The following is a 17,851-nucleotide window of genomic DNA, read 5'->3' as shown; positions in this document are numbered from 1 at the left end:
CCGCGAGGACAAATGAGCTCACTAAATTATTTAAAAAGCATGTTTAAAATTGGCTACGTGCGATATTTTTAGACGGGACTCCACGTCACGATTTCAGACATGACAACTGATCAGTATCCGCCGTTTTCATGTGAACGCATAAAAAAGGGATTTTGCTTGTTGTTCAGGTAGGTTTCGTGCGCGCTCGCGTTTCTTTATCTTGTTAGTGTGCTGTTGGATACGACGAGTCGATAAGCTTCGAGCATTTCAACGTGAGGTTTATTGGTTTAAGTGAAGCCTAAATTACCCACAATTCAGCATCAGAGTTCATGTCATTCAAGGTGGGTCAGACATCATTGCAAGCTTCACAGAAGTTGTTTCCCTCCTAAATTCACATCTTTTCAATCAGATATATTACAGTTCCATCTAAATCCAAGGTTAAGACTTAATTATTGTCACATGGAGTAGAGAGCACCCACAACCTGATTAGTATGTACAAAAAGGCCAGATTTAATTTAAAAAAATAAATAAACCACTGATGCAGAAAAGGAAGACTTAATAGCACGCGATAAGTGAAAAGTCAGCGTTCTGGTTATTTGGCAAAAGAAGGAACAGTTAACCAGCTACAATAGGACAAGGTCACAGTGAAGGAACCGTTACAATTTGTCGGACTGCTTTCAGTTCATCAAATGCGGGATCCTCCCGTCGTACCCGATCGAAGTTCGCAAAAGCGCGCTCCTCTTGTGCAAATCCAAACAGCCGTCGGAAGGTTGGTTTCTCTAGCCGGGACCCGGACGTGAAGGTCAGTGCAGGTAGCTGTTGCGGCAGTGGAAAGAAGCCGTGCGCACGCGATTGCGTAACCTCTGGACCTCCAGATCCTGGAAGTGGTCGTCGGCGTCGTTCTGGATGATGATCTTCTGCAGCTCGCGGATCTCGCGCTCCATCTTGGTACGTAGCTCGCGCTTCATCTTGAGCAGCACCTGCAAAAAGGCGCCGGCTAAGTGTTCTGCACACTGATGGCGGCGTTAAATGTTTGTTTACCTTCTCTTGAGCTTTTTTACGAATCTGGATCTCCTGTCGCTCTTGTTCGAGTTTTTCAGCCAGTAGTGAAAACTGCAAACACAAAATTTTCAAAGAACTTAAATCAGTATATTTTCTGACTCTCAGAACCAACGTTGAAATTGTTCATCTTTCAAGACATGCCATATTTGGAACGGTCAAAATATTAGGACAGCTGTCCGGATGATGCAACAGCAAACTGAAGTAAGGTGCTGGAAACCGGTTTCAGGGTGCACCTACTGCCCAAAGACAGCTGGGTTAGGACCCAGTGAAGATAAGTGGCAGAGAAAACGGACGGATGGATCGTTAAGGTAGAATATTTGATAAGCGCGTCCGGACCGGATCTCATTCTGTTTGATAAGTAGTCATATTTTCGGGAACGGTTAGTATAAAGCACCAGCCCAAGTGTGCTTATTAGTGTGTGTGTCCTACTTGATCTTTGTAGTAGTTCTCCATGGACTCAATGTGGTCCTGGTGTCGTTTCTGACGCTCCAGCCGCTGCTCCGTAGCCAAGGCTCTCTGCTCCCTCAAGCGAGCCTTCTGCACCTCCAAACCTTCCTCAAAGAGTTGCCGAAACATCTGAACGCACAAAACGTGTGCCGTGTGTCAAGAGCGTCGAAAGGTTACACGCGGGGCGTGGCGCCGCCCGCTCACCTTTTCCTCATTAGTGCGTGCCTTCATGAGGCGAGCCCGGTGCTGGACGTGGTAGTCTTGGTGGTACTTCCTGGCCCGAGCGATCTGCTGGCGCTGTTCTCTCAGACGGTTCTGGGTGGACTTCTGCTGCTGGTTGTGCTCTTTATACTCCCTCTGGAGGGCAAAGTTGGTAGTGCATCACAGCCTGCTCTCCCCTGTTTTTTTTACAGACTTGAAGAAATGTGTGTGAAGTGAACCCACCAGACGTCTGCTGTGCTCCTGCTGTTTTTGGACCAACCCCACGAGCAGGTCATGCTTTCTCTGAGCTTCTTCCAATTGCTACACAGGGCGAGTGGGAATCGTTCACTTGCTCTGATCCTTTAGTAACACAGATGAATGATCAAGCACTAACCTCTTGGGACAATCTGCTGCGCCGCTGCTTCTGGGTGGCGGCTTGGGCACGGAGTCGCATCACTTCCTGCTTCTGCTGCTGCCACATGCGGTCCAGATCCTGCGAGGAGATGTGCAGGAACGGCAGTTCCTCCAAAAGGAGAGGCAGGAGCTCGTTCTCCTTCACTTTGACTGGACATTAAAAGATGGAAGCCAGAACCAAGGTTAGTACCTATGAGAAAAACGATTGGCCGAGACTGAAATACTGCAATTGGTAATGTAGTAAGATAAACTGAAAATGCTTTTAAAATAGAGAAATCTCAAACTAATACCACATATCTTGTGTTTGTTTATAACCATAGTAAAAATCGTTTTCATTTTGTCAGTTCGTATAATAGATTAGCTTTCAGGATTCATTTTAATTGTAAGTACTCACATCTCACAAAAAGGAATGATTATTTAGGTCCCTACTTAATGCGATTGTTTTGATATGACCCACAAATGTTTCTTCACGCAAACATTTTCTGTGATCATAACTTCAATCCTGCCTTAGCGGACCTTAGAAATAAACAAAAGTACACTCAAACTTGCATACTTAGCATTAGGCATTAACATTATGATATAATAGACTTGTTAAATTTCCTCTGCACTGCAACTAAATGTACAAATATACTGTATGAATGAATGAAAAAAATGAATCGTACGCGGTGACGTTTTCCTGGGTATTCGTGGTCGTGCTGACGCGCTTTGTGTGTGGACCTTCGGCTGGGACTTGCTTGTCGACGGAATCGCTCTAGGCGCCTTAGGAAAGTCATTGAGAATGGCCTCCCTGTATGCTTGCTCCTGCACCCGCAAGTGTCTCGTTTAGTGAGCGTGGGAGCGAAATCTGGCGCCACCGTGTGGCAAGTTTACAACTTACAGCCTGCTGAGCTTTGCGACGTTCCTTGTCGAGGTCCGCTCGTTTTTTGCCTTCGAATCTAGTCAGTTCTGCCTCCAAGGATCTGTTCTTCACCGTCTGGTTAAAAAACGAAAATGAAGAGCAGCAAAATACATAAATATCATCTGAAAGTTGGATGTTATGTGGTATTTAGTTAGATTAAAAAAAAAACAAATCAAAACAACCTTTCTGTGTTTACTACGGCGCGGCGGCTCACTTTGCCACAACAGAGGACCGGTTGGGATGTTTGTGTGACGGCCATCTTCGCGGAGGTTCGAGGGTTCGTCCTCGTCATCCTCCGAGCGCTCCGGCACGGAGTGGTGACCTCGAGTGGGTGAGGTCAAAGAGAAGGTCCTATGGGTGGATTTGGAATCCGGTGTTCCTGAAATGACACATTAATCTGATTTCAGGAAACGTATCTTTATATGTCCGGTTTTTAGGCGGCAACTCCTCATTTTCATAATCAATATTTGATTTATTTTGTCAATCAGGGATGTTCAATGACACTTTTTTTTTTAGCCTGATACCAGTAAGGGTACTCAATGCTACTGATAGCACTAGTACTTTTGATATAGTTGAACGTAAAACGGCTTTAAGAAAGCAGCCAATGCTAACAATGATTTTTTTTTTCCCCAAAATTACAAAGCAGAATATATATATATTTTTTAAGGTATTTAGTAGCTGGTCCTTAACATGCCATAAAATCAACTAACATGTTGATAATTGTTTTCCAAAGAAAAAACAGATGTTTGCAAAGGTCTTATTTTGGTTCATTGTAACATTAAACACTTGACTGTCACAGGCGCCTAAAGAAATCCGAAAAACATGTTTTGTGGATAGGCTGAAATTCTGAGCATTTGTACCATTTTAGGTTTAAAATGATTATCAAAAACCTTTAAAGATTTATTTGGTAAAATGTCTAGTTTCTGCATATTCACACCTGCATGTAGTGTGGAAGCCCCGTGACGTGCCAGAATGTCGTCACTGAGTTCAGACAGCGCTTCCTCGTCTCTAGCAGCTCTGGAGCTCATAAGTCGCTTGAGCATCTGCGAGAAGGACCCCCCCAGAAAAAAATCCAAATAATTATAAACCATGATGCTTGGGGTGATGAAGTGAAATGTTAAGCTCTAAGTTAAGTACTTGTGCCTGTTCTCACCTGATCCAGCTCATCAATTCGATGGGTGAGTTTCTCCGAAATGTGATGCAGTTCCTTTTCTGCTCGCCTGTTTCTCTTTCGACGCTGATATTGACTGTCCTTGAATTCTCCCTCCGCCTCGTCTTCCTCCAACGAGCTTCTGCTCGGACAAACCAGTGGCGAGTTGAGCGATACCCAACGCGAACGCAACGATGGTAGCATGAAATACAGCGGCATGTGAAAAATATATGTGAAACGTCGCACATTTCTGCTTAAAATCACCTTTAAATGTGATCTTATCTTTTACAAAAATCGCATCGATGAAAAAACTGTGCTTTTTCTAAAACCGCCCAAACATTTGAAGCGTTTCAACTCACTAAATCTTCTGCTGAGGAGGATGCTGAGAGCAATTACTACTTTTTTTTTGTAAGAATTTAGGTCAGGGTGCATCTAATCGCTGAGGAGTCCCAGACCGAAGCATTATCTGAAGTGCATCATGCCTCGCAGTGCTCAAGAATTGTTGATTTGTGTAAAACTGGGAAAAGTTACAAAACCATCTGTCAATGTCAGGATGGTCCTCAATCCACACTTTGATCTACAAATGTTCCTTCATGCCTCTGTAGTTTGCTGAAGATACCTATGGTCTGTCTCCTCCTGGAGATTTCCCGCCTGCGGTCCGGTTGAAGGACGCACGTCTTCCCGTTGCGCCTCGTCCTCCGTGTCAGGCGGAGACGGGGTGGTGGCCGAGGCCTCATCCTGCAGCGTGAGGAGGAGTACATCTGGTTGCGTGTGGAATAAAACCCGCCTGGGGCCTCCCTTAGTGGGCTGAAAATATCATACTTTGTGACGAAACGTATCAATTGTTGAAAAGCGACGGCTTACGGTTTTCCCACCTGCAGTGTCTCTACCGCAACGTCTGCCCTTCGCTGGCTACTTGATTCTCTTTCGCTCACGGCTGCAAAACAAACAGAGGTGGCAGAGCGTTAGACGCAAAATGTGAGTCTCTGAAAAGGGAGATCACCTGTGTTGTTTTTCACCCACCCGGGGATGGTAGCCCATTGCAGACGCCTCTCTCAGCTTCAGCGCTGGAGGTCTGACCCTGGGGGATGAGGGGACATTTGGACAAAAGACAAAAAGAAGCACCGACCAAGGTGTAAAGGTTTACTAAGAATAAGCAGCACTACAGTAACGTTTAAAAGGCAGAAGGATGTTGATACCTGGCTGACGGCGGAGTCGTGTTGCTCCTCTGCACGGACGGCAGCATTTGCTTCTCGGCTGAGGGAGTGCGCGTCTGTGCCAGCGTGATCGGGGGAGTCGCTCTGCGTGGGTGGCTGCAGAGCGATGGCGGTGTGCAGCGGGACAGTCAAAAGTGCAGCCTGCTCCTCTGAAGGACCAGCGGTAGCGACGGCATCCCCCGTCGCCACTGCATCTGTGCTTAATGGCTGGACAGCTGGTTCTGTTCATCAGAAGGGAAAGTGTCCTTTTTTTTTTTAACCCCGTCCTTCAGCCTATAATGTCCATATATGAATAAGTACATGGGATTTAATGTTTGGCTGAACTCTTTTTAGAAAAAAAAACCATAAGCGACCCTCATTCCATTTTTAAATGCAGATTTTCAAACCTCACCTTCTTGTTGATCTGCAAACGTGCGTGCTGAAACTCCGAGCCCGATGACCTCATCAGGTGATCCGGGCTGCTCACTATTGCCGGAATGTTGGGAATGAATACTCGACTGCATAGTGGACCTGCATTTGAAAATACCTGATCAGCAAAGAGGTTCACCACTCTTAATACACCAACTACTACTGTAAGTTTCAACTGACTCACTGAACTCTTACTGACAGACACAAAAGAATACATATATGTAAGTTCTGATCCTGGAACTTTGGGGACTGATATAGCCCAGAAAGATCCCTGTTTTAACAGGCATTGTAAATAGCGCTACGAGAATTAACTTACGCGCCACCATCAGAAGATAAACACGCTTCCTCCATCTTTGTGTCCATCTGCTTGATGGCTTTGCTGGTTGTTGGCATTTCGCTATCACGGGACGCTTCCTCTCGAACATCAACACTTTGTGACCCTGATTGTGTAATAGAATTAGTCCAATTTGAAAAAAAAAACAAAACTGCAAAAAGATAATAAAGTAATAATAGATGAAACATAATAAGTGCATTAGATTGTGAAGTGATCAACTACCATACATGCTAAGCCACAATTCTGCTTAAGGAACATGTTATGTATGTCGTGAAAACTCGCATTATAATATACAGGACATTTCATGCAAATTCCCCTGCGTTTTCTTTCTCCAACATGACATTCATGAGGTGCAGTTTAAGTTACGTAATATTGTCTGAGGGGCCACACTAACAAAGCACTGTTCAGTTCAGCCAAATGAGATGTTTCTTTGTTTTTCCATCATTGGTTGCAGCAAAAAAGATGTTCAGTTTATATAACAAGGCACAGTGATCCTTACTTGTGCTTGTCAATACGTTGAAAATAGTGAAATCACACATAAGAGTAATGTTAGATGTGCCAACCATCGTTCTGTGAGTGTTCGCTTATCTCCTCGTTGAGATATTCCAAGAGACCATCGAAGATATCTAAAAGGTTCTTGATTGACTCTTTGTCTCCCCGGATGACATTTTCTCCTGTAAGCATACGTCAACATTTTCTTCTGTCACTGAACAAATAATTAACAGTGCAAATCTGCCCCCTCAGCATTCAATTGTACTGGAGTTTACACAGACACGCAATAATGCCATGTATACCTGTGATATGCGAGAGACTGATTTGAAGATAATCCAGCGACAGCGAGTCAATCACACACTGAACATTGTGGACGTCGTCCTCTTGGCTACGTGGTGATGCGATATAATCTAAAAAGAACAATGACACTCATGTACTGTAGGTGACTATGTTAAAAAGATGGCTGTCAACGCCAGGACGGCTAAACATAGCGTCAGCAGTGACCAAAAAGCTGTGTCAAAACACAATCACAATGCACGGATGAACATGCTCTGAAATCTTTACAGGTGACATGTTTAAATGTGTAGAATATATTATGCATATACGACAGAGTAGGCCAACAAGTTGAAATGTCAAAAAAACAATGCGGAAAAAAATACATTTTAAAAAATGAAATATGTAATCAGTATTTTGTTGTATTAGTGTTAACTTATTTTACTTTATGGGATTGGGAAAGCCTTGATTCCCCATTTTCAGTATTAAGTATTTACTTTGATTTCAGTGCGTCCTAGTAGGGATGTATGGTACAAATTCGTTTTCAGCCTGAACAAATTTACAAGTAATCAACTCTTGTATTGTCACTGATAGCACTAGTACTTGATACACAACATTGCCCCCCCACTCCCCAAAAAATAAATGAATAAAACACCAATGATCATATTAAAGACAGAACTATCTATTTGAGAGTCCTCAAAATTAACCTAGTAATCAACAATTGATGATCAACTTAACCCTTGTGGTTTTTTGGTGACATATTTTGGACTTTGCAACTTTTTTGTGTGTTTCATCAAAGATAAAGTATTGGAAAAAAAAAAAAAAAACACTACAGAGCTGTCAGATATCCACCAATACGATACGTGGTATACTTGCTCTAGTCCTTAAAATCAATTATTCATTTTAATTAGGTGAATATATATTAGGTGAAAATAAAATTCTTTTCTAACTTATAATTACTTTGAATTACAATTACTTTATATATTAGTTTTATCACATGTAGTCTGCAAATAGGTCAGCATATGACACACAAAAAAAAAGTGTGGCCCTTTAAGATTTGTTATTTGAACCCTTCTGATCTAATAATGGGACCCTTCAAAAGGTTACTGTACTTCCAAATAAATGTTTGCTATCAACTTACCTGGAACCTTCTCTCTCAGGATGTTCTCATAGAGACTAATAAACACATTGGCGTCGCAGTCTATGAGTCTTGTCAGCTTCTGTTTAATGCCACACTTGACAAGCAGCTCATTTGCCACATCTACCCAGTCTGGGGGGATAGAAACAATACAAATGGGATTAGATCTCATCAATGTTCTACAATCTATTAGATTCCCGAGACTGTTGTAATAATTGCAATACAAATTTGAGCGATTGAGCTTTTGAGGCGGCAAAGTGAAGAGCAGTTAAGGGAGCGCAGTTTTCTCCACCCTAACAGCGTTACATAAGTACAATGTCTCCGTGCACTGCAAGCAAGTTTTGAGGGCGGAAAAAAAGCAGTTCAAGTTGAGATCTGTCAATACCAAACAAAAACGTTCCGCATTTGTTTCTCAAATCGACAACATCCCAACAACTAGCCAGCACTGCTAAAACGACTTTGTTTCACCCTGACATTAAAAAAGCGTCGCATTGTAGACTTATGGTAGCCGATCGATCGCGATTTAATACACGATGAGCGAATCCAGACGTCAGAAAACGTACCAAAACAACAGAGCTCGAACAAGGCACGAAAGTTAGCAATCGAAAGTTAGCGTTAGCGTGTGTGTTGTACGTAAAGAGTGAGTTGAGTGTAGCTTTCTGCTCTTACCTCTCTCTTCCTCCGGGGTGCCCATGAAACAGCTGTTGAAAGCAGGCAGATGTGGTTTCAAAAACAACTAAATTGCTACGGGGAAGCTCTTACTTATAGAACTCCAATTCCAGGCCGGACAATTCAGCTTTTAACTGTGCTTTTTCACCATGAAAAAGAAGGAACTGTCTTTAAATTTCATCTGATGTTTGATTGGACGTTCTTGTTGCTAGTTTCCGGAAGTGCTGTTGGCCTGTGCTTACTGCCATCTTGCGGAGTTTTTGGGTTAGTGCAGGAAATTCTCAGTCGTGAAACATTTTGATGTAAAAATGAACTGTAAATGGATGAGTGGATGGATCGAGGGAGGATGGATGGAAATTTTTAATAAAGCTTATGCACTCTTTCGTTAGAATGTTTTGTTGAATCAAATAGAATCACTGAATTAACATTGCACGTGTGGTTTCGTGCTAAACGTGTGACAATCATTCTTTACAATCTACAACAGGTACATGTACAACGAAATTGGGAGTGCTAATCTGATTGAACCATATCAAATAAATATGAAAATAAATGGAATAGGATGAGTCGTGTCTCTGACAATGGTCCACGCTCTGTTTTAACAGTAACTTTTTCAGAAGTTTATAATTTGGCTCTGGTTTGTATGTTGTATACTAAGTCATGTATAATTGATCAGAAATACAATTTAAAAAAAAATGCTGTATGGCGTGTTTCATTTGAAATCATTGGTGGAACCAGACTTAACAAAATTTGGAAACACGCTATTACCATTCAACAAACATTTACTTACTGAATAAAATTTGCACACATAGATATGCATACACACAATTATTCACTATATTCACAGTTATTCAAACATGTAGAAATCAATACATGAAAATGATATATCTTTTTTTAAGAAGTTGTTCAGCCATTTCTGATACTCAAACTAGGTGTCATTGATTCATAAACAAATGAGTTTTACGTTTCAATTTTCTCTTGGCCTGGTTTACATTTTCATATACATATATATATATATATATATATATATATATATATATATATATATATATATATATATATATATATATATATATATATATATATATATATATATATATATATGTATATATAATTTTATTTATTTATAATTTTACTTATTTATTTATTTTTTAATGGGAAGGGGGTCAAAAATTTGTGCCATTTCCTTCACATATATTGACTGGTGTTACTGCATATGTCATATTGGTCAGACTTACCCAGTTCATTTAAATACATTTTTTCTTTTTCATTCAGCTGGCAAATAGATTGATTTTTTATTTTCACAGACACTCAATGTTTACAGAAGGAAACAAGCGACCATTTTTTGATCTCCTTCTCCTCAGCTGTTTGCCAACAGACATGTAAAATATACTTGGTCCAGCATTCATAAAGTTGAATCACACACTTTTTTTACAGATCCAATAATGTTTTTCAACGCATCTGTTATCATTCCAGCTGTTATCGATGTCATAGTACTTTATTTCAGCACATTCTTCATTAGTGCCATAATTATTTGGCTCATTTGGACCCCAGTAGCTGTAACACAAGAACACACACACACACACACGCACACACACACACACACACACAACAGACAATTTTATTAATGCAATTTTACAGACGTTTAGGAGATTTAAATTTGGGTTTATTATCTCAGCTTTGGAGGTTGCACTGTAATTTTATGAGTATGACCCAAAAGAAAGGTGAGATAAATTCAGTCACAAAGCTCAAATTATTTTAGGAATTATGTTACTGCATGTGTGCATGAAAATGTGCAAACCTTTTGTTCAGCTGAGACCCATCAATCCATTTCCATGTGTCCTCTATTTTTCTCAGCCCAATCCACATCCTCTTGTTGAATTTCACTAGAAATTCCTTGTTAAGAAACAACACAACACAAAATGTCCTATTTTACTCAACTCCCAAGAAATAGTGAGAATAATGACAAATTTTGGCAGAGGAGAAACGCACAAAAACCTGTGCTACCTGCTCTTCTCTGTTGTTGATGACCACCAAGTCTGCACCTCTTCTCTGGCAATCGACTTGACTGCTGGACCAGGAACTTGTTGCGGATGAGATATAATACAAACTGGAGGGGAAATATAGCCATCCTCTTTGGCTATAATTGTCTGCTCAACATTTTAACGCATACAATACAAACACAATAAAATAAAATACAATGCAATGCAAATACACAGCACAGTAATTAATTATAGAAACCAGGCAGGTCATAATTAATCATAACTGATTTCAATGATAATTCATCCTTAACGTTCACAGTCATACTTACCAATAGTAGTGAATTTTTTTTGCAGTTTCTCAATTTCTTTGGTGGAGTTTGTGCAGGTAGCATCTGTCGATACAATGAATATAAGAAGTCTACACACCCTTTTTCAAATGTCAGGCGTTTGTTATATTTAAAAATGAGATCAATATTTTGAAAAGCTTTCTACCATTATCCATCCATCCATTATCTATAGCCACTTATCCTCACAAAGGGCTGCAGGGTTGCTCATGCCTATCTCAGCTGACCTTCCATGCAAGTTTTTGGGAAACCTACTCAAGCACGGGGAGAACATGCAAACTCCACACAGAATAATTAACTTTTCGTTATTCAATGTCATGTTTTTTTTTTCTTCTTAATAATGTAAAAGACTGTTTTCAACAGACCCTCAATTGCTTCGACTATATTTTTGTTCTGACCAGCAATTCCAAACAAATACTACAACATTATACTTACTACTGGTAGCAAAATGATCAGCAAAACATGATGTTGCGCCATTGCTTTCAAATATATTGTCCGTTTTGGCTTGCACTTCTTGAAGTCTTGACATTGCTAGCTTACCTGTGTTATCTCCACCAGGTCCATGCAGTTCAGAGCGCTGTCCTAATTTAAAAAGAAAAACATTTAGGTTTGTCCAAATGGGATGGAATTTCATATAGCAAGTTGGCCAAGCTAGAATATTCCTATAACTCTGGGTCTCGCTGGGTCTACCAAAAAGATTTAGATTTAGATTTTCAAAATAACTGAAAATTGTCAAAACAATACGGATAAGATTAAGAACATCAAGACAGAAGACGAGAAGATTTGTAACTCACGAATAGCTAGACGTAGTGAAATGTTGAGAGCAGCTTGGAGGACACATAAGAGTCCGAAGCTTATTGTGACTCGTCTGTACACTTTGTTTCCTATGAGAAGAAATCACCAGCATGAACACAATCAGCAACATGTTGAATGAAATGAAGTCATCAGTGTGAATTTACCTTTGAGTGTGTGAGGTAAAAAATCAACTTGGAAATGTGGAAAAAAAAAGAAAAACATTAAAAATGTTAGTTACGATAATTTAGGTATTTATGTTTTCGTCATTGTGGTTGTATTTTTCCGCCCTCAAACTGGGGAGTGACCAAAATAGATCCCACACAGCAACAAGTGGTAGAAAACACATTGAAAAGACATCACTTGTGTCCTTCCAAAAAAACATATGAACCTGGCTGAATAGTGAGCATTGAAAAGACGGGATTTTCAAGTTGTTAGAAAGATATCTTCAAAAAGAGCATTTTCCTGTTAAAAAGTGAAATGAGGTCTTTGAATATAAATTCCTCACATTACTGTTCGAGCAGTCCATTTATCACAAGTGTGTGCTGGTTCCCCAACAAATTGTGGAGAACCTTGACTTGAAGGGACTACCCTGAGGAATTTGTTGGATATTAGAGTTCACCTTGACCAGTAATAGAACCCCGGTTCTCTGTGTTCAAGGTGAGGTCTTAACCACTGGTCCTGGTATTAGGAAGAACCTACACATTAATATTGTTCAAAAATATTCACCTTTCACTTCCTCTTTCCCTCCTTTGTATGAAGCTTGAGGCACGTTCAAATGATCCATCTGCACCTGAATTTCCGTACGATTCAATCTCACCATGTTGTGTCCTTGGAGAATGAAGGTGATGATGGATGTTTTATCTTTTCACATTAATGCCAAAACCACTTGTCCTTTTCTTTGCCTTTGAATTGAATTCTGTCAGCGGGATTGTTGTTCTTCCTGCTTATCAACAAGTGTGACGTGGTTATTGATGTATATGTGAGCAGGATGGGAGAGTGAGGAAGTGAAAGGGAGAGAGCGAGAGAAAGAGAGAGAAGAGAGAAAAAAAGGAAGAGAAAGAGTTCCCTTTTTCTACTCACGATATGACTATTCATGCATATTTCATCAAAGACTACGTCAGGCAGATTGAATATAAATATTTAATAAATATTAAATAAATATAAATTAATTAAATAAATTGTAATTGCATTAAAATGTAATTGCATACATTAAAGCAGTCTCGACAGGCCTGCAACTATAGACGTTTTTACACATTTATTTCTTGATTGATTGATTTTTGGGGGGAGTTAAAATGTTTTAAAACATACAGTGTTCCCTCACTATAATGGTATAAAGTGTTTCGCCTTTCGTGACCTCGCTGCTGTGTGTGTGTTTTTTTTTGTTTTTCAAAGGAAGAGTGAAATATGTGTAAAAAATATGCGTAAAAAATGTAATTGAGTGTTGGCGGCTCCCAGTGTTGTCTTATCCTGGAAACCGGGTCAAAATGGCTCTTTGAATGTTAAAGGTTGCCGACCCCTGGTATAAGAGATGCAGAAATTGGATGAATGGCCCTTTATTTTCAGTTGAACATATATATTATTGAACATATATATTATAAGCTCATGAAAATAAAATGTGAGAACAAACATAAAACACAAAGAAGAAGCAAATAAGAGAATTGTCAGTATATGTTCAGTTCAATGAAATTTGCTATTTGTGTTCAAAAGGAAGTAGGAAGGCGTATAAAACTTATCTGGTCCCACCCCTTGTATTCTCTTATTTAGATATTGATATATTGTTTCACATCACGAAAACATTCATATAAATAAGCTAATGTAGTTCATTCATACAGTTGTATTTCTATATGACTATATATGCTTATATTGTATGTATATGCATATATAAAGATGCATACACATATATTCATGAATACTAACACAAACATACTGTATATCTTATTTTTCACATGTAACAAACTTTTACACAAGATCTGACTCCGTTCATTCATAATATTTGTACTTTTTGATATAGTCCATATAAGTGAATTCCCCCTAAAATTAAAGCGTCCAAAAGTCATTTTTACAAAGCCCTGTCTTGCATTTTACTTTTTATTTCCACACAAGTGTTTCCACACACCTCTGCCTAACCTCCTCATGATTTGACTTTGCAGTACGTTACCTCACAAAAAGAAGTACACGGTGTCAATTGTCACCAAGTAAAAAGGCAGATGCAGTTTTTGAGATGGCCCGGCAGCAGTCCTATCAAGATGCAAATCGAAAAGGTAATTCAGTCGTCGTCATACCTGTGAATTGAAAAACTGTCTGGACTCGATTCTTGTGTCTGAATGTATTTCTTTTGAGTTTACTGGAACACAATTACTGTTCTGCAGTTTCTGTATATATTACAGAAATGATGAGGACAGAAGTATTAATCCAGTCTAAATGTTTGCATTCCTGCAAAATCCTTAATCCATTAAAATCCTAGTCTTTGCAACGAACAGCTTTTTTAAATTTATTTGTTTAGCGCAACCAAGAATGTGTCAACTACTTTTCCTCATCGTCGGCCTTGGGTGTGTCCTACAAGCCGTGCTCAACGTTTCTCTCCGCCTCGCCTGTAAGTAGACTTCTCATTCTGTGGTCTTTAAATGTGCATTTTTAAAATTCAAATGAATTAAAAAAGTAACCTATACCAGTACAGTGAATTCATTTTGATGGAAAATCCAAAGTTGAACCAAGAATTGTACAATATAGAGGTTGACTCTGATTTCAGGAAGAAGGAGGATTAAAATTCTGGCATGATGCCGGACGATCCAAGATTCTGTAATTTCAATGCATCATTAGCTGCAGCACAAAATAACTTTTGCTTTCTCACCTTAAAGTAGATCATTTAAAAGTCAGAAACTTAGAACCACGAGGCAGAAATGACCAAATTCCCTCAAATTGTTCTGAAATTTGTTCTGAATGACGACTTTGGAGGTTCCACTGTCCATGTGTGATTGAATTACTGGAGGATTATTTATTTATTTTGACTATTTTATTCTCCCAGTGTCATCACAAATCCATTTGGGGTGTAATAGAACTCATCCAAGCGGTCAAAGCCATGTGACGGAGACTCCCGTAGGTTGTGGCAAAACGTCAGATCATTGCAACAAATTACAAGAAAGATTCAATGCTTTGACCAGAGAAAGAGACGAGCTTCGAAACGCCGTCTCTGAAATGAAGCGCTTGCTCCAGCGTTGTTTGTAGTGTCTTTGTAACATTGACGCTTTTCAGGTGAGGTGGTTGGAACTGTTTTTAAACTTCCTTCCAGTTGTTGCCTTTCCAATGACGCCATTTCCAGATCGCTGAAGTTTTGTTTCAAAAGATGTTTGTTTCATGCCAATGCTACCAGTGGAAGGGAACATTACGGAAAGCATCCCTATGTACCGTATGTATTGTCTTTTTCATGGAGTCTGTTGTTTGCCATAAATATTTGTAATAAAGATTTGCCAGGCATGTTAAATACAATGCAGATGACAGAATACAGAATAGCGCATACATACTAAAGGAATATAAGAGTTTGAGCTTAAAGTAGTTCATTAGATGTTGCTACATTCTGTGTATGAGAGTGTGAGACTGTAAAGTGAACAAAACAATATTGGGTGCAAGGGAGTGTAAGAATGGAATGTTTCAGAGCAAACGGTGCTAGTCGCGGGGACGAGATGACCCAGAGGCACCTGGTGGGAAACAACTGTGAGGAAAACTACAACCAGGAGGAGTAAGCAAGCGATTCTGCAGGGGAAGAAAGACCAATGAAAGCAAGCTAAAGTTAACTGCAGTATACACATAGCCAATAAAATAATGCCAAGATGCCTTTGTTGGTGTGCCATTTGCATATTGTGTAGTGTAACTCATTGCTGGGCAACTCGGATGAGAGTACGTCTGCTGGTGGCAACAGCGGCGTACAGGGCTGTATTGAGAGGGACCCGAGACCCAGGTGCTTGTATTAGATCTGTGTGTTAGGAATAAATCCACTCGTGTGTGAAAATGGCTTCCTGATACCTTTCTATTGCAGAACGAGCGCGCAAATTGTTGGATGAGTGGCAGTTGGGTAAGGTCACAAATTGGAGTCAGATTACTAACTTGAGTTCATGTTAATTTCGAAATAAAATTCCAACTATACTAAATAATTTATGGATACAAATGCCTTGCTTTCATTTTGAAGTTGTTCCCGCAAGCATGTTGTGACAACAGCTGACTTGACCCATCTTTTTACTGCACAAACTGGACTTGATTAGTGAACATATATTGAACGGTGTCCATTGCTTGCATTTAGCGCAGCGTCTAGCATCAACTGGCCACTAGCTAGCAGCGCTCAAGTGCTCCATATGGACAGGTGAGAGCAGTCAGCTTATTTTTAAATGCAATTGAAGAGATAGCAGAGTACACTGTTACTATTCCCACTGATTAGATTTTAACAAACCAGGCTGACTCTTATGTGTGTTCTGTGATTCTACTCACTTTGTCTCATTGATTAAAATTCATGGGAAGAGAGATTTATAAAAGTTTCCAAAGTCGATTATCAAAATATATAAGTGATGAATCATAAGTAATGAAAATTGTTATTTAATCATCTGTGTTTATAAGTATTTGTAATTCACACATTGATTAGTTAACTTAAATGAAGACTCGATATCGGAGAAATACACAATGTGCCAATTACTGTACTTTCAAATTACCTGTGGCGATAATTCTGTTCTCCTCTTGAAGAAATAATGGTAAAATATTGGCATATAAGACAAAGACAGCAACAATGTAAAAAACTAAATCAATCTGTACACCATAGCTAACAGGAGTTGCATGCCTTTTGTTAAAATATTCAGTGCTCGGAGAGGCCTCAACTGCAGCTTAAAAATGAGCCCTCTACCTCTCTGTTTACGTTTGCATCCTAAAAAGAAACAATTTTGAGAATTTTTAGGCAATATCTTAGGCAAATTATTAGGCAATATCTTATATGACTAGTTTTGTGAAAAAATCCCAACTCGTCTAATGGTTTTTTTTTTTTTTTGCAGTGATGTTATGTCTTTTTTTGTTTTCTGGATTTATTTTGCAGAGCTTGACATTGGTGTGCTCCTTTGCTTCAATAAATTCTCCTTGAGTGCTCATTTTGTAAGTGCATTGTGATCCACTCTTTGATTTGATTTGTTGATTGTAAGTAAAATATGTCATGTATTTAGCAGAAAATTGCAGCAGGCTAAGTTCCTTCCATTGCTATCGTAACTGACCACATTTCTTAGTCTGAAAACAAACATGAATTTCATGTACAATATACATCAATATCAGCGTCTTTCATTTACATTTCTATGTAATATTTCTCACATTTATCTCATTAGCTAATTTTCCTAGTGTTATTTCCAATAATAGCTGTATAAAACGTTCAATGTGATTGTTATAGTTGTTGTTCCGAGTGGCTGTTAAGGACCCAAGAAAAATATTTCAAGCCAAAAGGGATTCAATACTTCTGGATGTTGTGTCTGTTCTGCTTCTGTTTGGGATTATTAGCCTCAGCATCCAAGGTAAATTTCCTAAATGATGTATTTTGAAATGGAGCACACATAAACAATAAATAGACTTTCATTTTTTTTTTTTAAATCATATGTTGTGAAGGGAATCATATATTAGGTTGTTATCATTATGTGCTTAGTTCATTGTTACCCATCTATGCAATCCTAGTTCATCTTGACCCTGTCCTTAGATAGAGCTGTTGACGCACGAAAGTGTGAGCCGGGACCTTGGCCCAGCTGCCGGTGGCGCCCGGCTGGCTCTTTTGTTGTGTCTTGTAATCTGCTATGCTTTTGCTCAATAAAAGCCAGGGGGGGACGGCTGGGCAGTGGAAAACTAGCGTTGGAAGACCCACGAGTTACTTTTGCCCAAGCTTTTTCCCTATGCCCGGCATAGAAAAGTCAATCTTGGCTGGTCTGAGTTACTCTTTTTGCTGTTTAAGCAGCTAGGCTTGTCCTAGTCTTCTTTTCTTAGATTTCTCTGACATATGTCTGTGATTAAATATCAAAATCTTTCTCACTTATTCATGGT

The 17,851-nt window shown here is 39.4% G+C and overlaps 2 protein-coding genes and 1 long non-coding RNA gene across 6 annotated transcripts; 1 reads left to right on the top strand and 2 right to left on the bottom strand.

The window, feature by feature from the left end:
- Positions 1–236: 236 nt before the first annotated feature.
- On the bottom strand, positions 237–8,873 carry LOC148421192 (centrosomal protein of 95 kDa-like). Of its 2 annotated transcripts, none has more exons than XM_088420523.1 (21): positions 8,683–8,873; positions 8,017–8,145; positions 6,905–7,012; positions 6,674–6,784; positions 6,093–6,216; positions 5,760–5,878; positions 5,351–5,589; positions 5,175–5,232; positions 5,027–5,088; positions 4,771–4,958; positions 4,155–4,293; positions 3,939–4,044; positions 3,184–3,380; positions 2,981–3,076; positions 2,766–2,904; positions 2,084–2,253; positions 1,933–2,010; positions 1,693–1,845; positions 1,471–1,617; positions 1,021–1,092; positions 237–959 (listed from the first exon to the last, which is right to left on the bottom strand). In XM_088420523.1, exons 1-21 carry the CDS (start codon positions 8,705–8,707, stop codon positions 783–785), a joined length of 2,637 nt encoding a protein of 878 aa, XP_088276649.1. In that variant the 5' UTR covers positions 8,708–8,873; the 3' UTR covers positions 237–782. The 2 variants fall into 2 exon arrangements, with proteins under 2 accessions (XP_088276649.1, XP_088276650.1); XM_088420524.1 differs by having other exon boundaries at positions 4,771–4,889.
- LOC148421190 (uncharacterized) lies at positions 2,012–15,743 on the top strand. The gene is made up of 4 exons (XR_015866281.1): positions 2,012–2,285; positions 13,951–14,061; positions 14,304–14,393; positions 14,826–15,743. It is a non-coding gene; the product is annotated as an uncharacterized LOC148421190 (long non-coding RNA).
- On the bottom strand, positions 9,773–12,735 carry LOC148421191 (CD209 antigen-like protein A). Of its 3 annotated transcripts, none has more exons than XM_088419998.1 (7): positions 12,527–12,735; positions 11,800–11,889; positions 11,546–11,587; positions 10,991–11,053; positions 10,687–10,832; positions 10,481–10,575; positions 9,773–10,236 (listed from the first exon to the last, which is right to left on the bottom strand). In XM_088419998.1, the coding sequence occupies exons 1-7, from the start codon at positions 12,618–12,620 to the stop codon at positions 10,098–10,100; spliced, it is 669 nt and encodes a 222-aa protein (XP_088276124.1). In that variant the 5' UTR covers positions 12,621–12,735; the 3' UTR covers positions 9,773–10,097. The 3 variants fall into 3 exon arrangements, with proteins under 3 accessions (XP_088276124.1, XP_088276125.1, XP_088276126.1); XM_088419999.1 differs by having other exon boundaries at positions 10,687–10,829; XM_088420000.1 differs by lacking the exon at positions 11,546–11,587 and having other exon boundaries at positions 10,687–10,829; positions 10,991–11,079; positions 11,796–11,889.
- Positions 15,744–17,851: the final 2,108 nt, after the last annotated feature.

The sequence above is a fragment of the Hippichthys cyanospilos genome, chromosome 7 (assembly GCF_059441005.1).
Source record: "Hippichthys cyanospilos isolate Australia breed blue-spotted pipefish chromosome 7, RoL_Hcya_1.0, whole genome shotgun sequence".
NCBI lineage: Eukaryota > Metazoa > Chordata > Actinopteri > Syngnathiformes > Syngnathidae > Hippichthys > Hippichthys cyanospilos.
Note: the sequence above shows the minus strand (reverse complement) of the source record. Positions and strands in the feature narration are given on the sequence as shown.